This window comes from Dipodomys merriami, unplaced genomic scaffold (assembly GCF_024711535.1).
Source record: "Dipodomys merriami isolate MVZ:Mamm:240054 unplaced genomic scaffold, mDipMer1.0.p SCAF_4, whole genome shotgun sequence".
NCBI lineage: Eukaryota > Metazoa > Chordata > Mammalia > Rodentia > Heteromyidae > Dipodomys > Dipodomys merriami.
The window spans coordinates 45,556,190-45,583,601 of record NW_027205603.1 but is presented as its reverse complement, the minus strand read 5'-3'; the positions used below and the strand labels follow the sequence as shown (position 1 = coordinate 45,583,601).

The 27,412-nt window shown below is 38.5% G+C and overlaps 1 protein-coding gene across 6 annotated transcripts in view; it reads left to right on the top strand.

Moving 5' to 3' along the window:
- Stau2 (staufen double-stranded RNA binding protein 2) overlaps window positions 1-27,412 on the top strand; it is a 289,111-nt gene that overhangs the window by 21,015 nt on the left and 240,684 nt on the right. For 4 of the 6 annotated variants that reach the window (XM_069990936.1, XM_069990937.1, XM_069990939.1 and 1 more), the window contains one exon: window positions 23,614-23,773. In XM_069990936.1, the coding sequence (XP_069847037.1) occupies window positions 23,614-23,773 (160 nt within the window). Of the gene's footprint in view, window positions 1-12,224; window positions 12,356-23,613; window positions 23,774-27,412 lie in introns of all 6 variants that reach the window. The other 2 variants (XM_069990935.1, XM_069990938.1) reach the window with 1 other exon arrangement.

Here is a 27,412-nt window from a genome sequence, read left to right as displayed (position 1 = left end):
ATGCATGTAGGTAAAAGATAAACATAACAATTATTTCTATGACTAACAGTAATTTCAAAAGGGAAATGTAGCCAGGCACTGGTGGCTCACACCTATAATCCTAGCTACTGAGATCTGAGGGTTGCAGTTTGAAGCCTGCTTGGGCAGAAAAGTTCCAGTGAGACTCTTATCTCCAGTTAACCACTTGAAAAGTAGAAGTGGAGCTGAGGCTCGAAGGGGTGGAGTGCTAGCTTGAGCAAAAAGAGCTCAGGGACAGCATCTAGGGCCTGAGTTCAAGCCCCACAATTGACAAAAAAAGGAAGGTGTCTCAGTGGTAGAGCGCTTGCCTTGCATGCCTGAGGCCCTGGGTTCGATTCCTCAGCACCACATAAGCAAAAAGAAAAAAGCCGGAAGTAGCACTGTGGCTCAAGTGGTAGAGCGCTAGCCTTGAGCTGAAGAGCTGAAGGACAGCGCCCAGGCCCAGAGTTTAGGCCCCATGACCGGACCCCCCCACCAAAAAAAGGAAAATACAGTATTCTTGAAAAAGAAGAAAGTTGGAGAATTCATATTTTCTAGTTTCAGGAATTACTTCAGAGGTGTAATAAAGCTGTGATACTGGCATTAGGGTAAAGAAATATAGAATAATAGAATAATACTGCTAGTACAACAATAAACTAATACATTTATGTAGAATTTTCTTTTGAGAAGAATGCCAGGACTATTCAGTGAGGAAAGAATAACTCTTTGAAGAAACTATTTGGGGATAACTGGAGATATACATGCAAAAAAAAAATTGAATCATTATGTCATACCATATAAAAATTAACTAAAAATAGGTCTATGTCCTAAATATAAAAACTAAGAGCTGGGCATACTAATGTGCACCTGTAATCCCAACTACTCAGGAGGTTTTTTGTTTGAGCACAGAAGTTTGAGGCTAACCTGAGCAACAGTGACTACTTGTGTCAAAAGTGAACTCCCCCCCCCTCCAATAAATTAAAACAACTCAATAACAAAAAGATAACTAAAACATGGGCAAGAGACTTGAGCAGACAATTTTCCAAAGAAGGTACATAAGTACTCAAGTACACATGAAAATGCTTACATCATACATGATCAGAATCAGTGAATAAAGCATTCTTTGAAAACAAGAAGAGCAACAGTCCTTTAGTTTGACTGAGAAAACAGAATAAAACATGCAAGAAGCTGGGCACCTGTGCCTCATGCCTGTAATCCTAGCTGCTTAGGAGACTGAGATCTGAGGATCACGGTTCAAAGCCAGCCCATGCAGGAAAGTCCTTGAGACTCTTACCTCCAATGAACCACTCAGAAAACTGGAAGTGGCTCTGTGGCTCAAGTGTTAGAGACGTTGCCTTAGGCTGAACAGCTCAGGGACAGCTCCCAAGCCCAGAGTTTAAACCTGATGACCAACAAAACAACAACAACAAAAAACATTCAAGAATGCATGTAACTAAACTTGGCAGTAAATGTAGGAGCATCACTAATTTCCTTAAATGAATAGAAAGATGGCATTTTATCCATTCTAGATTATCTGGGACCAAAAGACTAACCATAAAATGGTAAGGATGTGGAGAAACTAGAACTCTTCTATATCACTAGGTGGAATTTTAAGTGGTTTATCACTGTGGAAAAGAACCAAACAGTTCCTCAAACTTAAAGTATTGTCCTGTGAACCAGTAGTTCCAATTCTAGGTAAGAACCTTTAAAGTTGAAAACAAGTTCTTAAATATATAGACAAAGTATGGAAGCAGCCCAGGTTTCTATCAGTGTATGAAAGGGCAAACAATTCACAGTATCTATTATGTATGCTGCAGTGCAGATGAGTTTTGGAAAGACTTAATTGAAAGAAATCAGACACAAAAAGTCACATAATATATGATTATATTTATTTGAAATATCTATAATAGGCATTCAATGCAGATTAATGGTTGCTAGAGACTAAGGGTAAGGAGAAATGAGAACAATTATGAATAGATTCAGAATTTCCATTTGGAGTGATAAAATGTTTTGGAACTAGATCTAGATGGCTATTGCACTAAATGTGACTATATACTAAATGTCACTGTGTTATTTTTCACCTAGATAGACTGATTTAATGTTATGTTAGTTTTACCTAAATAAAAAATTAAAAAAGATGCTTGTAAAGAAGATCAATATAATTTGTAACTAAGATAAAAACCCACTAGTTCGAAAGAGGCTAATGTGGCTTAATAGAAAAAGACATACTATGTATGTTACAAGAAGGAAGAAGAAAACAAAAATGTGTAAATAGAAAGTATAACAACACACAGCTAGAACTTCTAGAGATGAGGAATCAATACCTGACATGAAAAAGGAATAGTATATAGGATTAGTAGAGAAGACACTTGTAGATACAAGATCAGTGAGCATACATACAATGGTGATGATTCAGAATGAAGCACAGGATGGGAAGATGAAAAAAGCAATACAAAGTTGTCAGTGAACTGTGGGATGATAACAAGTATGTTACGAGTCCCAGGAAAAGTAAGAGGGGCAATAAGCAAAATTTTAGATAAAATGATTGAAAACCCTACTGTATTTTGTAAAACTAAAACCATACTTCTAAAGTCAGTGAGCCATCACACACACACAAAAACCTTGTAATTACTGTAATCTAGTAACTATAAGTCAGTGATACTGAAGGAAAAAAAAATCATAGACCAGCCTGAGGGTAAACAGGCATTTTGTGAAGTTTCCTTTCCCTTCTTTCCTTCCTTCCTTCCTTCCTTCCTTCCTTCCTTCCTTCCTTCCTTCCTTCCTTCCTTCCTTCCTTCCTTCCTTCTTTCCCCCCCACTGTCTGTCTGTCTCTCTTTTTTTGATGCTGTATTTTTGGCTTAAACTCAAGGCTTGGGTGCTATTCTTTAGGTTTTTTGTTTTTTATTTTAGGTTTTTTGTTTTGTTTTGTGTCATGGGTCTTGGACTCTGGGCCTGGGCGCTGTCCCTGAGCACTTCATCTCAAGGCTAGCACTCTACCACTTGAACCACAGTGCCACTTCTGCTTTTCTGGTGGTTAATTGAAGAATCTATGGACTTGCCTTGCCCAGGCTATCTTTGAACCATCATCCTCAGACCTCAGCCTCCTGGGCAGCTAGGATTACAGGTGTGAGCTACTGGTGCCCAGCTTAAATTTTTTTTTTTCATTCAAGGCTAGTATTCTACCACTTGAACCACAGCTCTGCTTCTGGCTTTGTGCTGATTAATTGGAGATAGGAGTCTCATAGGCTTTCTTGCCCCAGCTGGCTTCAAATCATGATTCTCCTATCTCAGCCTCCTGAGAAGCTAGGATTACAGCCCAAGTCACCATTGCTCAGTGAAGTGATTTTTTCCCTTATGGTATTGGAGATTGAACCCAGTGCCCCTCACATATCCTAGGCAATTATCTACCATTGGTTCTATATTCCTCCTTTTCAATGAAATGAAGACATGAGTGATCACAGTGTTAGAAATTTAAAGCCAGAAGAGTGGAGTGCCATCTTGAAAGTAGTGAAAAACAAGTAGTTCTTAACCTAGATTTCTATTCTTCCTGAAAATACTTTTCAAAAAGAACTGAGATTTTGATGGTATGTTTTTAAAGTTCTTAATTTTGGTAAAATGCACGTAGTAAAGGTTATGCCAACTATTTAAAAAATGTATACTTACATGACATTAAGGTGTATTGTTCTATAACGATCACTATAAATCATCTCCAGACTTTAAAGGTTTTTCCATACTGGAACCCTATAATCAAACACGTACTCCCCATTGTTTTCCCTAAGCCTCTGGCAATTACTATTTTCTATGTCTATAAATTTCACTATTCTTAAATATGTACTTGTAGTCTGGGTGCTGGTGTCTCATGTCTGTAATCCTAGTTACTCAAGAGGCTGAGATCTGAGGATCATGGTTCAAAGACAGACCTGGAAGGAAAATCCCTGTAATTCTTTAACTTCAATTAACCGCTAAAAAGCTGTGGTTCAAGTGGTAGAGCTCTAGTCTTTAACAAAAAAGCTTAGAAATAGTGCCTAAATTCCGAGTTCAAGCCCTAGGACCGGCACACACAAAAAAGTGATTATATAATTTTTGTCCTTTAGTGAGTGGCATATTTAGTATAATACCATTATGGTACAGCTATGTTGTTGCATATATCAGAATTTCCTAAGTTTCACTTCCATTGTTATATCTGTATCCATTCTTTCTTTTCTTTTTTCTTTTTTTGTCAGTCATGGGGCTTGAACTCTGGGCCTGGGAGCTATCCCTCAGCTCTTCAGCTCAAGGCTAGCGCTCTACCAGTTGAGCTACAGTGCCACTGCCAGTTTTCTGAGTGGTTTTTTGAAGATAAATGTCGCATGGACTTTCCTGCCTGGGCTGGCTTTGAACCATGATCTTCAGATCTCAGCCTCCTGAGTAGCTAGGAGTACAGGCATGAGCTATTGATGCCTGGCTCTCTATATCCATTCTTTTATGAGTTCTTAGGTTGTTTTTAATTTTAGTTGTTGTGAGTAATGCTTTCGTGAGAATGATAGTACAAGTATTTATTTGATTTCCTATTTTTAGTTCTTCTAGCAGTTCTTCTAGTGAAATTTTCATGTGGTAGTTCTGTGTTTAATGTTTTCAGGAACTGCTACGTTGTTTCCTATAGACACTGCTTACAGTAATTCACAAGGAGTTCAGTTTTGCATTTTTACTGTACTAATTTTTTTATATTTAAGAAATGTGGCCAGGTTCCAGTGTCTCACACCTGTAATCTTAGCTATTTAGGAGAGTGAAATCTGGAAGACTGATGTTTAAGGCCAGGACAGAAAAGTCTGAAACTCTGCAAAATAACCAAGAAAAAGCAAGGCTAGAGGCATGTTCAAGTGTCAGGGTGGCAGTGGAGGAAGCAAGCTGAGTGAGTATAAGATCTTGAGTTGAAACTCTGGTACCACCCCCACCCTCAGAAAAAAAAAAAGGCATCCCAATGTATATGAAGTAATACTTCGTTGTGGTTTTGATTCTCATTTCTTTGATAGTGATGGTGAGTATCCTTTTCATATTTGAGTTTGCATATCATTCTTAAATCACTATTCTGAGAGCTTGCCTATTTTATAATTAGATTGTTCATTTTTGTTGTTTTTGAGATATAAAATCTTTATGAATTCTGGGTATTAGTCCCATATTAGATATATGGTTAGCAAAGGAAAGTTTTTTTTTTATGCTGGACCTAGAGCTTGAACTCAGGGCCTGGATGCTGTCCCTGAGTGTTTTGCTCAAGGCTAGCACTCTACCACTTGAGCTACAACTTTATTGCCCAGGATGGCTTCAAACCACAATCCTCAGATCTCAGCCTCCTAAGTAGCTAGAATTGCAGGTGTGAACCACCAAAGTCCAGCAAATTTTTTCTTTCTTTCTTTCTTTCTTTCTTTCTTTCTTTCTTTCTTTCTTTCTTTCTTTCTTTCTTTCTTTCTTTCTTTCTTTCTTTCTTTCTTTCGTCGGTCATGGGGCTTGAATTCTGAGTCTGGGCGCTGTCCCTCAGCTCTTCAGCTCAAGGCTAGCGTACTGCCACTTGATTCACAGTGTCACTTCGGTTTTCTGAGTGGTTTATTGGAGGTAAGACTCTCACGGACTTTTCCTATGGGCTGTCTTTGAACTGAGATCCTCAGATCTCAGCCTCCTGAGTAGCTAGGATCACAGGCCTGAGCCACTAGTTCCTGGCGCAAATTCTTTCTTAAGAAGCTATTTCCATTGGGCACCAATGGAGTACAACTATTTCTTCCACATCGGGTAATATGTACATTTCTTTCCTTTTGTTTAGTGTCAGCTATTCCTCTTTGCCTCTCATTCCCTCCTTCCCATCACTGCCCTTAAGTTGTTTAGTTCATTTTTGTCAATGTCCAGTGAAGCTAATGGGCCCCTCTGTTGTATGTTTCCCTAAAGAAACATTTTTGAGAATGTTTTGACTCATTGTGGTATGTGCCTCTCATCCTAAACTACAAGGTAGGGGTGGAGGGAGAGCATAAATATGAAAGCTATGCCCAGCTTGGGCATATAGTGAGAGATAATCTGAAACATTAAGGATCATAAAGAGAGTGGTAGAGTGCTTGATTTCAAATATTAGTACAGACTCTTTCCCCATACCTTCCCACATCCATAATATATACCCTCCCACGTGTGTGTGTGTGTGTGTGTGTGTGTGTGTGTGTGTGTGTGTGTAATATTTTTCAAGGTGTATGATGTTTTCATTACTGGGATAGAATAGTCAGACAAAGACATGATGAGCAAATTACTGACAATACTTTTTCTTTTTCTTCTGTGCCAGTCTTGGAGCTTTAACTGAGAGCCTAGGCACTGTTCTCGAGCTTTATTTGCTTCAGGCTAGTGCAATAACCATTTTACTATTTGAGCCACAGCTTCACTTCTGGCTTTTGGTAGTTAGTTAGAAATAAGAGTCTTACAGATTTTTCTGCCCCCACTGGCTTCAAACCATGATCCTTGAATTTCCACCTCCTGACTAGATAATTACAGGCATGAACAACAGGTATTCAACAGATTCAAAACTTTCAAATAAATGTAATTGCAAAAATCTAAAAGTTTTAGCAAGTTTAATTCAGTATTATATTTTTATATTTATTTTATTTTTGTTGGTCATGGGGCTTGAACTTTGGGCCTGGGCACTGTCCCTCAGCTCTTCAGCTCAAGGCTAGCACTCTACCACTTGAGCCATAGCACCACTTTTGGCTTTTTCTGCTTATGTGGTGCTGGGGAATTGAACCCAAGGCCTCATGCATGCAAGGCAAGCACTCTACCACTGAGCCACCTTCCCAACCTAGTAGTATATTTTAAAATTATATTGTGGTTCATCTTTGGAAGGCAGGGCTGGTTCAACAGTTAAAAAAAAATCTGTAATTTCCCATATCAAATTAAAAAGTGAGCCAGGCATCGGTGACTCACGCCTATAATCCTAGCTACTCAGGAGGCTGAGATCTGAGGATCGAGGTTCAAAGCCAGCCCGGGCAGGAAACTCTGTGAGACTCTTATCTCCAACAAACCACTCAGAAAACTGGAAGTGGCGCTGTAGCTCAAGTGGCAGAGCACTTGTCTTGAGCTGAAGAGCTGAGGGACAGCGCCCAGGCCCAGAGTTCAATCCCCATGACTGACCAAAAACATAAAATAAAAAGTGAAAACTATTATCCCAGGGAAGCCAGAAAAATTATTAGTCAAAATCTAGTACTTAGGTTTCAGGTGCTCCCTACCCACCCCCCCAGCTAGAAAGAAATTTGTATGGTTTTGGCTCACAGAGATTTTGTTGCTGCCACTGCCTACTCTGTTCCTAGCTGCTTCTTGCCTTTACTGTTAGTGGAACTCACCTCACAGACTCCTCCTGTACAGATATGTGACAAAGTGCAGCTTGCTCCTTGGGTTAGTTGATACTTTACCTGGTGTTCATTCATGCTGAGAAGTAATAAAGATAACCCTCCCCACTTCTGTGGTGGTAGTGCCATCATGAAAATGTTTGTTTGTTTATTTATGCTGGTCCTAGGGCACTGTCCTGGCACTTTTGAGTTCAAGGCTAATGCTCTACTGCTTTGAGCCACAGTCCTATTTCTGGCTTTTTGCTAGTTACTTTGAGATGAGTCTCATGGACTTTCCTTCCTTGGCTTTGAATCTCACTCCTCAGATCTCAACCTCTAGAGTAGCTAGGATTCTAGGCATAAGCCACTGACTCCAGGCAGAAATAATTTTTATTGATAAGATATATTAATGCAGCTGGGCACCGGTGGCTCATGCCTGTAATCCTAGCTACTCAGGAGGCTGAGATTTGAGGATCGCGGTTCAAAGCCAGCCCGGGCAGGAAAGTCCATGAGACTCTTATCTCCAATCCATTAAACCATTAGAAAACCAGAAGTGGCACTGTGGGTCAAGCGATAGAGCATTTGCCTTGAGCTGAAGAGCGCAGGGACAGCGCCTAAGCCCAGAGTTCAAGCCCACAACAGACCAAAAAAAAAAAAAAAGTTTTAAAATGCAGTGATGTCCAGTATGTTTTATAAGTTCTGGGAGGAAGAATGACTTCACCTGATAGCATTGAGCCATGGGTAAAAAGGAAAAGTTTACACACAACTTGCAGCTGCAGCATTTGCATCATTCCTTGTATTCACTGGATCCTGGGAAGTGAAATGAAGAAATTAAAAATCCTCCCCTCTCAGGTCAGTTCTAAAGAAGACAATTTGTGGGCTGGATGAGATACTGAAAGCCTTGTAATCTAGGTACATAGGAGACAGAGATTGGGAGGATTTTATTTTGAAGCCAGTCCAGGCAAAAATTTAGCAAGACCAAGTCTCAGCCAATAAGCCAAATGTGACGTGTGCCTGTGGTCCTAACTAAGTGGGAGGCTGACAGCCACTCTCTAGTACCTTGTAGATATTTCTTTTGGTTTTACCTGTTGCCACAGATGACATTACTGGGTTGTATTCAGCTCTGGAATGTTTACCAAGTCCTGTCTCACAGAGAAAGACACTAATTTTATTTGCAGCACTCTTAATGCAATGTTTCATATTAGCCTATTTTTTGCTGTTCATTCTTACTGATTATATTCCCAGTGAGTGAGGAAAAAGCTAGAGATGCATTTCTGTAAACTTAAAACCCTTGTTCCTTTTTTTTTTTTGAGGGGGAAGAGGATTCTGCACCTTTTTTAAATTGTCAAAACAAAATAAAAGTTCTCTTATCCAAGCCTTGTTTCTTGCAATGATGTAAGCATGTGAATAGCTGCAGGTACTGATTGGCTAGAGGAAGGGAGGGTAAATTTTTAAATGAAGACATGGAATCTTTGGCCTACATGCTTAGGGACATTAGCCTTAGAGGGAAATAGCATTGGGCCCAAGTGGACGGAGGAAGCAGCTGTTTGCAGAGATGTCCTAAGGGCATCAGATTTTCCAACAGTAACTGTTCAATTTGGTTCACAAAACATGCATATTGATAACTGGTTTAAAACCACATACAACCTGATGATACTAAAGGAGGTTCTTGGGTGAGAAATGTGCTACTCTTTTTTTTTGGGTCCAGTCATGGGGCCTGAACTCTGGGCCTGGGAGCTGTCCCTCAGCTCTTCAGCTCAAGACTAGCTACTCTACCACTTGAGCCACAGCGCCACTTCCGGCTTTTTTCTTTTTGCTTATGTGGTGCTGAGGAATTGAACCCAGGGCCTCATGCATGCAAGGCAAGCGCTCTACCTCTGAGCCACCTTCCCAGCCCCGAAATGTGCTATTCTTTGTAGTGAAATGAATTCCTTAGCAATGCAATTGAACTTTCAGTGATGCATGATGTACTGCTCAGGTGAGAGTAGTAAAAACCTGTTTCCAACCAGCAAAGAGAGTCACTAATGGCTTGGCTGACTATAATCCTAGCTACTCAGGAGGCTGAGGATCATGGTTTGAAGCCAGCTTAGGCAGACAATTCCAGGAGATTTTTTTTTTTTTTTGGTCATGGGGCTTGAACTCTGGGCCTGGGCACTGTCCCTGCGCTCTTCAGCTCAAGGTGAGTGCTCTACCACTTGGACCACAGCGCCAATTCCAGGAGATTTTTATCTCCAATTAACCAGCAAAACCCCCGAAATGGAGGTGTGGCTCAAGTGGTAGAGTGCCAGTCTAGCAAATGTGAGGCCTTAAATTCAAATCCCAATATTGGGATTCAAACAAATATATGCATATATACAGTTTTAGGAAAAGATTCTGTAATTGTAAAGAAAACCTTTGTATTGGCAGCATACTTTGAAGCCACCTATACTTCTTAAAATCTTACTTTCACAACTTTTGGGTTAAATTGGATAGACTTCTTTTTCTCTTCCTGTCTTCACTTTTCCCTGCCCCTCCTACATACTTGCATCGTCCTATCTAGCTAGCCTCATTCTATTTGAAATGGAAGCAGGAAGATAGATTTATTACTCTTACTTTAAGAAAGATGGATTTATTACTTTCATTTTAAGAGAAAATAGAAAATTTAGTGTGTTTAAATAAAATAGTTAAGACTTTGAAGATTAGGGAAGGATTTCTTAAATATGACATAAAATAAGCATAAACTGTAAAAGATCAATAACTGCAATATATGGGAGTATGAATAAAAAAAGAGCAGACGCAGTTTTTTACGATTCATAATACAAGAGAAGATGTCTAGTGTTCCTAGTACTCTAGGAATGCAAATAAAAATACCCCTAAAATACCAGTGGGATGCCACTGGGTAAACATGAAATTACAAAACATTACACTATGTGGCTTTAATCTGTGTTTTCAAGCTTGCAGGGAAATAGTAGTTTTCATGTTCTGGAGGAAGTTGTTTAGATAATGATTCCCAGAGCCCTTTGGCAACATATTCCTGTAAAAGCAAAGACTTGGAAATAACCTAAATGTTTGAATTAGGAGCAGAATAAAAGCTGCTACAGTACTGTCGTATAAATCCTACAGCAGGTTAAGGTGATGTGATATATCCTTAAAGCATGAAAAAAGGAAATTGTGAATATGATAAATTTATCATAATGCTGTTTATATAGAGAGCACAAAACCAAATATTTTAAGACTTTATGTGAAGGTACATGTATGACAATAAATGTTTTTTAAAATATTCTAGAAGAGTATATATTCTAGAGGAGTATATATTCTGTGGAAAAGGTAAAAGGAACTCAATTGTAATGTAATACAATGTTTTTCTGTTGTTTTTTCTATGCCAGTACCAGCGCTTGAACGCAAGGCCTGTGCTCTTATTTGCTTTCTTGCTAACAGCATGTGCTCTACCCCTTGAGCCACCCCTGTAGCCCAGCATTTTGCTGGCTAATTGGAGATGGAGTTTTGCAGACTTTTCTGCTCAGCCCCACAGAGCCTCAGTCCTATATCTCAGCTCCCTGAATAGCTAAGATTACAGGTATGAGCAATCATTGCTCAGTTGTTATTTTAGATTGATAAGAGAGAGCAAAGGAAGGGTGACATTGTCTGAAATGTACTCTTTACCTGACTTTTTGTAACTCTAACCCCTCTGTATATAACTTCTATAATAACAATAAACATTTTATGTGATCTTTTTTTCTTTTTGTCGGTTGTGGGGCCTGAACTGTGGGCCTGGGCGCTGTCCCTCAGCTCTTCAGCTCAAGGCTAGCACTCTGCCACTTGAGCCACAGTGCCACTTCCAGCTTTTTCTGCTTATGTGGTGCTGAGGAATCTAACCCAGGGCCTCATGCATGCAAGGCAAGCGCTCTACCACTGAGCCATCTTCCCAGCCCAACAATAAAAATTTTAAAAAAGATTGATAAGGTTGATAACTGTAATGAAATAATCAAGGCTCAAAGCAAATATTTCAGGAAACTATCTCAGGTCTAGGAGTTAAGGTATTTGCTGAATTGTCCTCTGCACCCCTCCTTACTCCTCCTTCTTCCCCTCCCCTGTCCTCCTCGCTTTGAATTTATAATTTATAATTGTTCTGCCTTAGCTGCCTCAGCTTCCTGAGTGCTCCTGGTATTATAGGTATGCACTACCATGCCTGGTTGCTGTTTACTTTCAGAAGTTCTGTAACAAGAAGAAAAGGAATTTTGCTTACAGTTACCAGAAATAGAACTAATACTTAGTTTTGGAATTTGATTCCCAAGTCTAGAAATTCTGATGTGCTGCCTCAGGAGGAAATGGACAAAAGGTTAAAATGTAGACAAAATTTAATCTTAGAGTACTAGGAATCAAGATGCTTACCTATTAATGATGAATTTCTTGAAAGGAAAATTTATAAGCTAAATTAATATTTATTGTAATCTTAAACTTTAAATGTGCTTTTATATATGTATAGAGCAACTTAAGATTAGAACAAAGCACCCTAATTTGTTATTTAGAATGTAATACATATTTCTGTTGCATGTAATAGAAGACTTGATAACTTGAATTTTTTAATATAAAAGTTCATGAAAATAATTCATATATACAATCTGATTTCTAAAAAGTCTAAACAACTTTTTTCCCCCAGTCCTGTGGCTTAAACTCAGGGCCTGGACACTGTCCCTGAGCTTCTTTTTTTGCTCAAGGCTAGCATTTTGTCACTTGAGCCATATTGCCACTTCTGGCTTTTTCTGTTTATGTGGTGCTGAGGAATTGAACCCAGGGCTTCATGCATGCTAGGCAAAGCACTGTACCTCTAAGCCACATTCCCAGCCCTTCAGAACTACTTTCTTCCATTTTGTAAAGTCGTTCTTGACAAAAACTTTACAGCCTTTTTATTTACAGCTTCTCTCCAAGATAAAATGGCAAACCCCAAAGAGAAAACTCCAATGTGTCTGTTAAATGAGTTAGCCCGTTTCAATAGCATCCAACCCCAGTATAAACTTCTGAGTGAAAGCGGGCCTGCTCATTCAAAGGTAAGGTTTGACCAGAGGTGGTGAGATATGCTTATCAAAATATCAGGCCAGGTCTTAACTGTGTTGATTTGCTGGAGTGGGGAGTAGATGATCTGAAGATTTTTAGTTCTATATTAATAATAGTCTGTAAAGAATCTTATAATCATCTTGGCTTATAAAGCTCTTTCAGATTTAGCTCCTCAGAAAAACCTTAACAAAACTACAAGATAGAGATTTCTTAATTTCCTTTTGTAAACAAAGAATCTCAAGCATAGAAAAATGTGACTTGTTTAGTAGTTAATAAATGCTGATACTAGCACTTGAATATGTTCGGCTTCTGAGTAAAAAGCCAAAAAAGCCCAAAGAAGCCCAGCCCAGCTGTTAAAGTAAAATGTTACAAATATTAACTCTTAAAACATCTTCTGCAATGTAATGTTTAATTCTAAGATTCTTCCCTAATAAACATTGTGTACGGCAGTAGTATGATTATGCATTTACTTACTGTTCTTTAAAATGGACATCCGTGTGTATTTATATTTAGTTGCATGTGTTTACATATAAAAATATTATAAAAATGTATAATAAATACATTCAGCTGTATTCATTTGTTTGAAATATCTCAATTGCGCATAATTTTTCTTGGCATATTTTAAGTATAGATATTTAATACAATATTATAAAATGTATGATAGGCCGGGTGCTAGTGGCTCATGGTTGTAATCCTAGTTACTCAGAAGGCTGGAGGATCAAGGTTCAAAGCCAGCCCGGGCAGGAAAGTCCGTGAGAGTATTATCTCCAATTAACTACCAGAAAATTGGAAGTGGCGCTGTGGCCCAATTGGTAAAGTGCTTGCCTTGAACTGAAGAGCTCAGCACCCAGGCCCAGAGTTCAAGCCCCAAGACCACCACCACCAACAACAACAAAAAGTATGATAATCACACATTTTTGTACACATTGTGGAAGCAATTGATTCTGTAAGTGTTGGTTAATCTTCGAAAAGCAAACTCTAAATTGGGTTTGTTGTTTTCTATCATCTCCCTTAAAGAAATAAGGTGGAACTAAAATCTGTCACTTGTTCCTTATTAGAGGCTTTTGAGAAGACATTATGGACAGTTGTTTAATTCATTCACCCTATCTCTTGTTCGAGCATTAGCAAAGAAAATGTTGTGTCTTGCCATATTGGACAGCCATGCATACTATTCTCTTTCATATGATTCTGCCCTTTATCATGTTGAGCTGTTTGCTTTCTCAGATTACTTCACATCTCCCTGCCTTTGTCCAGTATCTTTCTGCTTTGAATGTTATTTTGCCTTTATTCATTTTGGAACATTAAATTCATCATCCCTCATGGCATTTATCTACCTTTGGATAGTTCTATCACATTTCTCATGGGTGGGCTTTGATTTTCTTTTTTCTTTTTTTCTTTTTTTTTTGGGTCCAGTCGCAGGGCCTGAACTCTGGGTCTGTCCCTCAGCTCTTCAGCTCAAGGCTAGCGCTTTACCACTTGAGCCACAGCGCCACTTCTGGCTTTTTTTCTGTTTGCTTATGTGGTGCTGAGGAATCGAACCCAGGGCTTCATGCATACAAAGCAAGCGCTCTACCACTGAGCCACCTTCCCAGCCCCATGGGCTTTGATTTTCTTATGCATCCTTCCTATTTAAATTTATGGTGATTTTTATTCCAAGATACTGACCTTTTTCTTCCTAGAAGGTTATATACAATTAGTTTGTTTCTGCTCCTTCATCCACTTACTCATGTAATTATATTTTGTAATTGAGATCCTCCATTATTTTAATTTCAATTACTCAGTCTCTGACTCTTAACTTCTAGATCATTCCTTGTAGTAATTTGATTATAATAGTCCTTCCATTACAAAAAGTCTGTTGATTCTGCTGGACATTGGTACTTACACCTGTAATCCTAGCTACTTGGGAGGCAGAGATCTGTAGGATTATTAATAGAGGCCCACCCATGTAAAAAGAAAAAATAAGTTTGTAAGACCCCATTTGAACCAATTTCTAGAGACTTGGAGGATCATATTTCTAGCTCAGTTGGTGAAAAACTTTTGAAAGATCCCATCATAAGAGAAGAAAAAGCTGGTTGTAGTGGTTCATTTCTGACATCCCAGCTAAGGGGGAATTGTAAAATAGGTTTGAGATCCAGGCCAGCCTAGGCAAAAAGCAAGACCCTATTTTAAAAATATCAAGAACAAAAGGGAGTGGAGGCATGGGTCAAGCAGCTGAGTACCTGACTAGTAAGGAGAATCCTGAGTTCAAATATCTCTTATGCAAAAAAAATTCTATTGACTCTACCACCTTTTTACTATTCCTGACTTACCTTAGTTCTTAGCTCTTCATTCAGTTTAAACTCCACATTGTTTGCACTCTAGTCTCTTACCGCTTTTGGTTATGGGTACTTGCTTGGCTCAATGCCGAACCCCAGTCTGAACTCTGCCAACCACTCTATTTGTGTACTAGATTATAGCTCCTTCAGCTTCATTTTTCTTGTGCTTTTCCCTTTTCCTATTCTCTTCAGTATCAGCAGCTTCCTCTTCCAGTAGTTCATGCCCATCAGCATAAACTCATATACCTAGTTCCCATATCTTAATAACTCTCCCTATACTGCCTTCTTCTGTTAAAACTTCAACTACTTAAAAGAGTTGTATGTATTAGCTGTTTTCAGTCCTCTCTAGTTGGGATTTTGTTCCTACCGCTCCCACTGTTCAGAATTGGCCGTGTGAAGGTCTAAAGTAACTTCCTTGTTAAATACCATAATTGCTGCCTTGTGTTTCTTAACCTGTTGGCTGGCTTTGATAGAAGTGAAATGTATTCAGTTCCTGTTACACTGAGATAAAGTGTTGCCATGAAGCCCAGGCTGGCCTTCAATTCAGAATCTTCCTGCCTTGGCCTCCTCAGTGCTGGGATGATAGGTATACACTAATATGTCTGGCTCATTTGCCACAGTTTAGGTTTCTTTCTTTATTTTTCCCCTCTAATCTCTCAGACCTTTTAGTATGGTAAGTCCCCAGAACTCAGATTCTGAACTTCTCATTCTCTTGCATTTGCTTCCTAGTGATTTTTACATACAGTCTCATAGCTTTAAATAACATTTACTTGTTGTCAGTGTTCAAATTTAAGTCTCCAGCTCTTCCTTGTACTTTCTAATTGTATACTTAATTGCCTATCACTCATCTCTATTTGAGTATCTAATATCTCTCTCAAACAAATGTATCTAAAACTGTATTCCTGATCTTTGTCATATGCCTTCCCTTTTTCTTGGTAGTGGGGTAGTACCTGAAGATACTTTACTGTTTTGTCCTTTACTTCCCCAATTACAACATAAATTCTGTGAGGGCAGGGCTCATTTGCTATTTGTTTACTTTGGTATGTTTCCAGTGCCTTGAATGGTCCTTGTAGTAGGCATTCATTTAATGTTTGTTGAAAGAGTGAATAAATAAATGAATGAAAAATTTAGTTAACTATGTAGATGTCAGTGAGTGAGCTTTTCTGAAAGACAGAAAAAGGTCTCATATTTCTTTTTGTTATGTTTTTGTCAGTCCTGGGGCTTGAACTCATAGCCTGGGCACTGTCCCTGAGCTTCTTTTACTCAAAGCTAGCACTCTACCACTTTACCATAGCACCACTTCTGGCTTTTTCTGTTTATGTGGTACTGAGGAATCGAACCCAGGGCTTCATGCATGCTAGGCAAGCACTCTATCACTAAGTGACACACCCAACTCCTCACATTTCTTTTCTTTTTTTTTTTTTTGTTGGTCATAGGGCCTGAACTCTGGGCCTGGGCGCTGTCCCTCAGCTCTTCAGCTCAAGGCTAGTGCTCTACCACTTGAGTCACAGTGCCACTTCCGGATTTTTCTGCTTATGTGGTGCTGAGGAATTGAACCCAGGGCCTCATGCATGTGAGGCAAGCACTCTACCACTGAGTCACCTTCCCAACCCCTAAAGAGACTTCTAAAAAATACTTTGAACAAATGAATGGGCTGGTAATCTAGTTTATTGGTAGAGTGCTTGCATAGCATGTATAGTTTTGGGTTCAGTTCTTAGCAGGCAAAAGCAAAAACAAAATATAAAAATAATAGACAGGAAAACATTTATTTGAAGCAACTCTGCTGTGCAAAAACTTTCCCCATTGTTCTGAATCTTAAAAACAGGTTTAAGAAGGAAAAATATTAAGATAAATTTATTGTTAGTATTTGTTTCTATTTTCAGAAATAGCATTTTACAGTATATGACTAATTAATTTTGGGATGCCACTTTGGTTATTGTACTTTAATAATGTTTTACTTTGAGTATATAAAGTCATTTTTTTTGTTGTTTGTTGTTTGGATTTTTGAGACAGAATCTTCTGTATTGCCCAGTCTGGCCTACAACTCAGAATCCTCCCATCCCAACCTCTAAAGTGTTAGAATTATAGTCCTGATACCACACCTAGCTAACCAAATCATCATTATTAAATAAGTTTTTTAGGATGTTATGATTACTGTTTTGGTGGTAGGATACTTGGTGTTTTAAAATAGTTATTTTAAAGTCTCTTGGCTTTGCTCTGTAAGTTAAAATGAAAATATTATGAAGTAGAGAAATAATTTTTTATGTATTTATGTACCAATGGAAATCTGTAAAGTAGGTTATGTTACAAGAATTTGAGCATATTAGTTAAAAATGCTTTTCACTTCAGAGAGATAGTTGCTGTTTCATGTAAGCTTTTCAGATCTTGGTGTAAAGGTCAAGTTATATTCCACAGAAAGGAAGGGTTTTTAAGCATTCATTGAAAGAGTTCCAACTCTCAGAGTCCCAGAAACTCACATTTCTTCTGAGGAACACTGTTTATTCCTGAACTAAGTTTAATTTAGCAGGAGTTGAAATACTGTGGTTAGGGTCTTTCTGACTCTGGTATTTTAGTTACACTTATTTGAATTAGTTCAGTGCCTCTGGAAGGCTCATAAATACTAGTTTATAATTTAGGGCATTTTTTGATGTTACCCCTGATGGAGTGAAGAACTGAATTACCATAAAATGGCTAATAGTTATTGACCCCACCCTGCCCCTCACATTTTATAAAGCAATGCCAAGATACTAATTTGCCTTGATTCTTTATAGATTTACTGAAATGTTTGGAGGGGCTAATGAACTATTTTCTTCTATTTTTTTATTTTTTGGGTCCAGTTGTGGGGCCTGAACTCTGGGCCTGGGCCCTGTCCCTCAGCTCTTCAGCTCAAGGCTAGCACTCTACCACTTGAGCCACAGTACCACTTCTGGCTTTTTTTCTTTTTGCTTATATGGTGCTGAGGAGTCAAACCCAGGGCCTAATGCATGCAAGGCAAGCGCTCTACCACTGAGCCACCTTCCCAGCCCTGAACTATTTCTTTCTGTCTTTCTCTGTCTTCTGTTTCTGTGGTCTTTGTTGCTTCTCTCTTCCCCTAATTCCTCATCGACAAGGCTTTAAAGAATGAAACGATTTGTTGTGATGAAAGTGGAATACAGCGGGTTTTATAGACTTTTTTTTCCCCCTAGACATTACTAAGATCCTGTTGCTGCCTTAGCCGGGCGCTGGTGGCTCCTGTCTATAATCCTAGCTGCTCAGGAGGCTGAGATCTGAGGACTGTGGTTTGAAGCCAGCCTAGGAAGGAAAGTCCATGAGACTCATATCTCCAGTTAACTACCAGAAAGCTGAAGTGGTGCCCTGAGTTCAAACCTCATGCCCCCCAAAAAAAAAAAAAAAAAAATCAAGCTGCCTGGTATCAGCCTTGACCAGTAATCCTCCTGCCACTGCCTCCTCCTGCCTAGCTGTGGTTTACAGGTGTGATTTAGCCAGCTTTTTATTTTCTAAGTACTGGGATTTGAACTCAGGGTCTTACCCTTTTGAGATACTCTACTGCTTGATCCATGACTCTAGTTCTTGACTTATTTGTGAGAGGATCCCCCTAACCTTTGCTTGCACTGAACCAGGATCCTCCCATCTCTACTGCTTAGTAGCTGGGATTGAGGTGTGTACCTCCATACACAGCCCTCTTTCTCTTCTTATAGAATTAATCTTATTATGGAGATGATGTCCTTAACTAAGCCTAATTATCTTCCAAAGGTCCCTTCTCCTAAATAATATCATATTGATATTATTCATATGTCAACATATGAAATATTGTAAGGGCACAAATATTCAGTTTAAAATAGACGATATTTTTGGTTGTGTGTGGTTACCAAAGTCTTAGTTCTATAATCTTGATGGATAGCCACTGACCTGAAAGATTTTATAAATATCTGAAAGCAATAGAAAAAGAAAACTCCAATGGGTTTTAAAATAGTACTGTTAGGACAAAACATTATGAAATAGGAATGGTGGGGTGATGGAATTGAGGAGATGATTTTTTTTTGGGGTGGTGGTGGTTTAGATGCACTGTCCCTGAACTTTTTCACTCAAGTCTGGCACTCTGCTACTTTGAGCCACAGGACCACGTCCTATTTTCTGGTGGTTAATTGGAGATAAGAGTCTTACCAGCTTTCCTGTCCAGGCTGGCTTTGAACCACAATCCTCATATCTCAGCTTCCTGAGTAGCTAGGATTACAGATGTGAGCCACTGGTCTCGGCAAGGAGATCATATTCTCTTGACCTTATTCCTTTTGAGTTTGTGGAAATACCCAGTGTATTGTTTAGAAGATGACAGTTTGAGACATAAAGCGTAATTTTAATATGCTTTCTGGAGGCTACTGGGATTCTCAAGTCTAATATTCACATAGACCTCTCTTTCTTTCTCTGTCTCCATCTCTGTCTCTGTCTCTCTGTCTCTCTTTCTCTGTCTCTCTGGAAGAACTGGGATTTGAGCTCAGACCTTAGTGCTTTCTAGACAGGTTTTTTTACTGCTTGGGCCACACCGCTAGTCTTTTTTTTACTGTGGTGGTTATTTTCTTTTTGTGCTGGCTCTGGGGCTTGAACTCAGGGCCTGGGCACTGTCCCCTAACTTTTTTGCTCAAGTCTAGCACTTACCTCTTTTTTTTTTTTTTTGTTGGTCATGGGGCCTGAACTCTGGGACTGGGTGCTGTCCCTCAGCTCTTCAGTTCAAGGCTAGTGCTCTACCAATTGAGCCCCAGGACCACTTCCAGCTTTTTCTGCTTTTGTGGTGCTGAGGAATCGAACCCAGGGCCTCATGCATGCAAGGCAAGTACTCAACCATTGAGCCACCTTCCCAGCCCCTAGCACTTAACTCTTGAGCCACAGTTCCACTTCCATCTTTTTGCTGGTTATTTGGAGATAAGAGACTTTCTTACCTGGGCTGTCTTCAAATGGTGATCCTCAGATCTCAGCCTGCCAAATAGCTAGGATTCCAGAAATGAGCCACCAGTGCCCTGATACTCCGCTTGTTTTAAAGATAGGGTCTCACTTTTTGCCAGCTGGCCTGTAATGCTTCTACTTATACTTCTTATCATAGCTAAGATGACAGGTGTGTCCTATTGAGATGGGGTCTTGTGAACGTTTGCTCCAGTTGGTCTGGAACTATAACACTCTTGATCCCAACCTCCTTTGTCACTGGGATAACAGATGTGGACCATTAACTATTGGTTGAAATGAGGTCTTGAAACCTTTTGCCTCCTGATCTCTGCAATTGAAGAAGCTAGGGTTACAGGTCTGAGCCAGTGGCCCTAGGCTTCTTTTAGGCATTGTTTAGGTTATAATGTAAAACATTTATTTGTGGAAGAGTTCTTTGTTAAATGCCAAATTTTGAAAAAATTAAGGGGCTAGTCATTTAAATGTCACATTAAATTCAGGTATAAGGTCAGATATAGATTGAAAGGTGCTGGTGGTTGAACTCAGCCTTTGTACAAGCTAGGCAATTGCTACTACTGAGCTACATCCCAAGGAAAATTTTAAAGTAAATCAAAATAGGAGAAAATAATTTCTAATTAATTTCATTAATAATTATTTTCCCACTTTTTATTTTTTATTTTTATTTTTGGGTCCGGTCGTGGGACCTGAACTCTGGGCCTGGGCACTGTCCATCAACTCTTCAGCTCAAGGCTAGCACTCTACCACATGAGCCACAGCGCCATTTCTGGCTTTTTTCTTTTTGCTTATGTGGTGCTGAGGAATCGAACCCAGGGCCTCATGCATGCAAGGCAAGCGCTCTACTACTGAGCCACCTTCCCAGCCCATCCCACATTTTTGAATAACTGAAAACTTGCAGAAAACAGCAGTACAGTAGCACTTGTGTGTCTTTCAGATTCACTAATCATTAATATTTCTGTCATAATGCCTTTTCTTTTCTTTTTCTTGTTTGGTTGGTCATGGGGCTTGAACTCTGGGCCTGGGCACTGTCCCTCAGCTGTTCAGCTCTATGCTAGTGCTCTACATCTTCAGCCATAGCGCCACTTCTGTTTTTCTGGTGGTTTATTGGAGATAAGAGTTTCACAGCTTTTCCTGCCTGGGCTGGCTTTGACCCTTGATCCCCATATCTTAGCCTTCTGAGTAGCTAGGATTACAGACATGAGCCACTGGTGTCCGGCTTACTTTTTATTTCTTGACCCTATAGATAGATCTTAACTTAGTCCTTATGCAATTTGAAAGTTAGTTTCAGCTCTCGTGGCATTCACTCATAAGTGCTTATATTAATCTTTTATGTTTAAAGACAATTTTCTGTATAACTTGTGTTAACTGTTAGTGAAGAACTAATGTTTACTAGATGTCCTAGTCTGTTTGCTGTTTTGTAACAGAAAGCCAGAGCCTGAGTGAATTATAAAGAAAAATATGTTCTGGAGGCTAGGAAGTCTTGAGAGGGAGAAAACTGCATCTAGTGCTAGCCATCACTGCATAGTGGGAGCTATATAGGCCAGAGAGTGCAAAAGGGCACGGGAGGACTAACCTTGCGTTGGTAACAAACCCAGTCTCTCTATAAAGCCCACTTTTGTGATAATGACAATCTTTTCATGAGAACAGACTCCTTGTGACTTAAGTCTCTCTTAGAGGTCTTATCTTCTAACACTGTTGGATTAGGAATTAAATGGTAGCCCACAAACGTTGAGGGTTACAATTAAATTGTACATAGTAGCCAGACACTGGTGGCTCATGCCTGTAATCCTAGCTACTCCGGAGGCTGAGATCTGAGGATCGCTGGCCCACGAACGTCTGTGAGACTTTTTAATCTCCAATTAACCACCAGAAGACTGGAAGTGGCGCTGTGGCTCAAGTGCTAGAGCATTAGCCTTGAGCTGAAGAGCTCAGGGACAGAGCCTAGGTCCAGAGTTCAAGACCCATGACCAAAAACCAAACCAAAACAAAAAAGCCAACCCAATCATAGAGCTCATAGTCAGATTTCACCAGATCTCATTTGCATTTTTTATTAATCATATTTTATCATATTTTTTGTGTTTCTTTCTTTTTTTTTTTTTTTTTTTGTCAGTCATGGGGCTTGAACTCTGGTCCTGAGCGCTGTCCCTCAGCTCTTCAGCTCAAGGCAAGTGCTCTACCACTTGAGCCACAGTGCTACTTCTGGTTTTCTGGTGATTTATTGAAGAGTCTCATGAACTTTTCCTGCCCGGGCCGGCTATGAATTGCAATTCTTAGATTTCAGCCTCTTGAGTAGTTAGGATTACAGACATGAGCCACCGGAGCCGGGCTCGTGTTTCTGTAATGTTCTCTAGTCTGAAATTTGCATTTTTATTTTTCTTTCATGACATTGACATTTTGAGAGTCTAGGTTAGTTGTTTATGCATAGTGTAGATCTGACTATTTTCCCATGACTAGGTTCAGGTGAAACATTGTTGACCAATAATAGTACAGAATTACTGATTTGTTCTCATTGTATCATATCTGGAGGCACATGCTAACTTTAATCACTTGGTTAATTTCTTTCTACCTGATCATCTCTCTACAAAGATATATTTTTTGTAATTAATAAATGCTTTATGCTAACATTAAGAAGTAACATGCAGTATGTATAGTAAAATCTATTGTGTGTATTCTGAAAACTGAATTTTATTGGTTAAAAGTTGACTTTGGCACTCATATGGAAATACAGTGTGTATGAAATGTGGGATATGTAAGGGAAGGGCGTAAATGGAGTAAAAATGGGCAGGCAGAAGTTTTTCTGCTAAAATGGTAATATTTGGTTAGGGTGACACAGTTGGGTTTGAATTTGAGAAAGATACGCAGCAATCATTTGGGAGATTATTATATTCAAGGTAGAGTTTTATGAAAAGCTGATTCCAGTGTAATATTGTTGTCAGGAAAAAGAGGAAGAGTTGAGAAATATTCATGAAGTTAAAATGGGCAGAATGTACTGACTGTTTAAATGTTTGTTGTGGGGATTTTCTTGGTGTTTAATATGAATGCCAGACTTGTTGACTCCATTTTGCTATGCATAAGTTTTAAGGCATTAGATTCTATAAATGTATTATTGTGACAGGTCATTTTAGTTTTTCTTAACAGTTATCTTATTCTTTGTACTTATCCTATTTCCTTGAAGATTATTTGAATGACATTAACAATGTGGTTCTATTTAGGGAAGAAATATCTTCTTGATTTGTTCTACTCAAATGTACACTTGGAGCTATTAAGCCTTTGTGTAAGATCAAACAATTGGTTACAATGTCTTAAAATTATTTTGCTAGGTAGAATAAGATTTTTTCTTTTGTGCCAGTACTTGGGCTTCGACTCAGAACCTTGTGTATTTGCTCAATACTGAGACTTGAACCCAGGACCTTGTGCTCTTGCTCAGATTTTGCACACTGCTGGTGCCCTACTATTTGAGCCACACCTCCAATCTGGCATTTGTCTGAGTTAATTAGAGATAGTCTCTCAAGCTTTTCTGCTTAGCTGGCTTTGAACCTAAATCCTTGAAGTCTCAGACTTTAGAGCAGCTAGGATTACCAGCACTAGCCACTGATGCCTGAACTGGAATAAGATATTTGTTGTGGCCGGGCACTGGTGGCTCATACCTGTAATTCTAGCTATTCAGGAACCTGAGATCTGAGAATCATGGTTTTCAATGCCAGCCTGGGCAGGAAAGTCTGTGAGATTCTTATTGCCAATTGACTACCAGAAAACTGGAAGTGGCACAGTGACTGAAGTGGTAGAGTGCTCGCCTTAAACTGAAGAGCTCAGGGATAGCACCCAGGGCCAGAGTTCAAGCCCAATGACTGACCAAAAAAAAAAAAGGTATTTGTTACAAGTAGTCTAATATCACTTCTGCTAAGATTTTGATTCTATGAAGTGTTTGTTTTCTCAGACCACCTATTCTATTTTCCCCAAAAATAATTTTGTTTTGTTTTTCTAAGATGTTTTCAGTGCAGCTGAGCCTTGGCGAGCAGACATGGGAATCCGAAGGGAGCAGCATAAAGAAGGCCCAACAAGCTGTTGCTAATAAAGCTTTGACTGAATCTAATCTTCCTAAACCAGTTCAGAAACCACCTAAAAGTAATGTTAATAATAACCCAGGTATGTCATTGACTTGTGGCCTTCTTTTGTGTAGTAAGGAGTGTATGATGTCTGTATATGTTTCATATGTATAGCAGTCCAGCCACGCAGCCATAAATACTAACAGTGTATACATATACAATACAAGACAGGTGAATAAGCTGAAGGGGTAAGAAAATAAAGCAGGTAATTGAAATTATTTTTAAAATTTGCTTTAATGGGCATTACAAAAGTGCATTATTAATTTTTAAATGTTGGGAAAAATACAAGTGGATACAAACCATAAATAATGTGAGCCTTTTAAGGTAAAGATAGAAATGATCAACACCTCTTTTTTAGTATTTAAAAAAATAAGGCATTCTTCTTTTTTTTTTTTTTTTTCTGCTGTTTTTGGGATTTGAACACAGGACCTGGGTGCTGACTCTGTTTTTTTTGCTCAAGGTTAGTGCCCTACCACTTGAACCACAGCTCTGTTTCTGGCTTTGTAGTAGTTTACTGAAGATAAGAGTTTCACAGGCCTTCCTGCCTGGGCCAGCTTTGAACTGCAATCCTTAGATCCCAGGCTTCTGAGTAGCTAGGATTACGGGTGTGAGCCATTGACACTTAGCTCATTATTTTATTTTATTACAAAATTATAAAGTTAACCTCTAGGCATCTTATTAAATATTGCTTTTTGAAATGGTTGATATTCAGTTTTGAAAATCGGTGAATTGCTTACTTACTTAGTTTTACACATCTATGAGGTCCAAAATTTTATTTTCTAGGAGGATCCTTATAGTTTTATATAAAAATGCATAATTTTGTGGTAAACATTAAGTGCCAAGTGGATAATAACAGCTGTGAAAATAATAGGTAATAATAAACATTAACTGAAGATACATATAGACTTTGAATAGTAGCCATGTAAATAGGAGAGGAAAATGTATTCCAGATTAAAGGAATACTATGATGAAAAAAGGCACTGGAGTGAGAATCTGGACAGTGGGTTTGGTTAAAAAAAGTCATAGATGGTTTTTAATTACAATAGGCAAGTGACTAGTCAAAAATAAGACTAGAGACTGAAAGGAGAGAGTACATTGTGATGGTCTTAAATGCTAGTGGTATAAGATTGTTTATTTTTTCTCCTCTGTAATTTGGGACAATTAATATATATAAGCAAATGGACAGTGGGCTTAAAAGAACATTTTAGGGTGTTCAGTTTGACACTTGAATGGATGGCAGAAGATAATTAAAAACAAGATGATCAGCTAGGAAATCATTGCCATAGTTGGTGAGTGAAGAAAGGAAAAACTGAAACGCCCTTATATTGAGTAGTATGTTCTCCCCACTCTGCAAGGGATTGGGACTGTGGTACATGGAATGGAACAGAGTGAGCTCTCCAAGGCTGATAATGTACAGCAGCAGCAGCTGTGGCCTAAGCTCTGGGTCAGGCCCTCTAGCAGAGGATCACAAAGGAAATGTTCTAGCAAGAGTCAGACCAAGGAGAGGCCAAAAGGCCAGAGAAGATGTGTTTTCATTATTGAATATTGTAAACTGAAAAAAGAAATTATTTTGGGCACTTAAAAAAAAGTATATTGCATACAGGCAAATGTAACATATTACAGTTGTGGAATTGATGAGGTTTGCACTGAAAGGCTTTATGATAGGTTTTATCAGTGCTTCAGAAGTCTCCCTTATGTCTTTTTTTTTTTGGGGGGGGGGTCCATTCATGGGACCTGAACCCTGGGCCTGGGCTCTGTCCCTCAGCTCTTCAGCTCAAGGTTAGCGACCTACCACTTGAGCCACAATGCCACTTCCGGCTTTTTTCTTTTCTTTCTTTCTTTCTTTTTTTTTTTTTTTTGGCTTATGTGGTGCTGAGGAGTCCAACCCAGGGCCTCAGGCATGCAAGGCAAGCACTCTACCACTGAGCCACCTTCCCAGCCCCCTTTATGTCTTTTTTGAGTGGTTAAATAACTGCAAAAGAAACCATTCTTCTGATTTATTTTTTAAATATGTTTTATTATGACATTTCATCTACATACCTCATATTCACCCCCCTCCATTTGGGCCACATTCCTCATATTCACCCTGTATTCACCTCCTTCCCGTTTCATACCTCATATTTACTTCCTTCCATTACACTGCCATTCAGGTTTCTGTCAGAGAGTTGTGTATGCTTGTTGGAATCATACACTAGCCTCTTGAGGATAGCTTGCTTTTTCTGTTATTATATGTAGGTGATTCATCTGCATTATGTTTAAAGCATAGTATTTTATATATTATGTATATAATATATATTATATAATATATATTTATTATATATAATATATGTTATACATTATATATATTACATATACTTATATATATATATTATATAGTATTCCCTCACATATGTTAACGTAATTTACTTAAGATAAATTCCCTTTCATTCATTCCACTCTTGATACTCAGATTATTTCCAGTTTGGAGCTATTTAAAATAATGCTACTACAAGCATTCTTGTATACATTTCTGTTGGGAATATACTCATGATTGGATGTCTTTCATCATAAGTTATGCATGTGTTTTGTTCTAATACATAATATCACACACTGTCAACTTATTTCCCAGCAGTGTATAAGAACTCTCTACATTCTTGTTAACCCTAGGTATTTTCAGCTCTCCAATTTTTAGCTATACTCTGAGGAAATGGAGCTTGAGCTAAAAATGCTGAGGGAGTACTAAGTCCTAAGTACTAAGTCCTGCCTTAGTACTGGTACACATATAAGAAAAATGCATTGTCTTTTAAAATTTATTTTCTGTTTGTTTTTTAAAAATTGACTTGTGAGTTTTTATATATATTGGAATCATAACCTTGTTGTGTATTTGTATTACAGAATTTTTTCATACTTCTAATAGCATATATTGAAATTCTTTAAAGAATATTAATAGTCTTTTGACTAGTGCTTTTTTTGTATACTGTTTAAGAAATCTTATCCCATACAGGTTTTGAAGATAACCACGTTATTTTTAGAAGCTTTATTATTTTTCTAATTGAGGAAATCAAGTGCTATATGTGATACCAGAATTTGCAATTTCTCTTCTTTTTAAATGTATGGCCATGCTGTTAACCTGATAGGTCTATACTAAGAGAGCCACATTTGCTGTAAAGCAGACTCAGTATATAGGAGTCTGTTCTAGCAGGTATCAAGTCCTGACTATGTGAATAGATGGCTGTTAGTTGTAGCCCATTCAGCATGGATGATCTTGACAGTTAATTACGATTATATCATAGCCTATTTTTCTTTCTTATTCCTGTTACTTTTTAACTGTGGCAATAATTTCAGATTTATAGAAAATTTGTAGAGATAGTACATAAAGCTCCAATGTACTATTCACTCAAATACCACATTAGCATTTCTAAACAGAAAGTTTATGGATGTGATATTCCATTAGCCTTTAGTACTTCAAGTATTTTCTAAGTGCACTGACATTCTTCCATCAGGAAATTAACTTGATTGAAATTACCAGTCTTAGTAGACTGTTCAGATGTTACTGATTGTCCCAGTAATATCATTTGTAGATCTAGGGTCTAATCAAGCTTGTATAGTTAATATGCTTACTATTTTTCTTCGTTCCACTTCAGCCTGGAACAGTTCTTCAGTCTTAACCTTTCATGATCCCGACAATTGTGAAAAATAC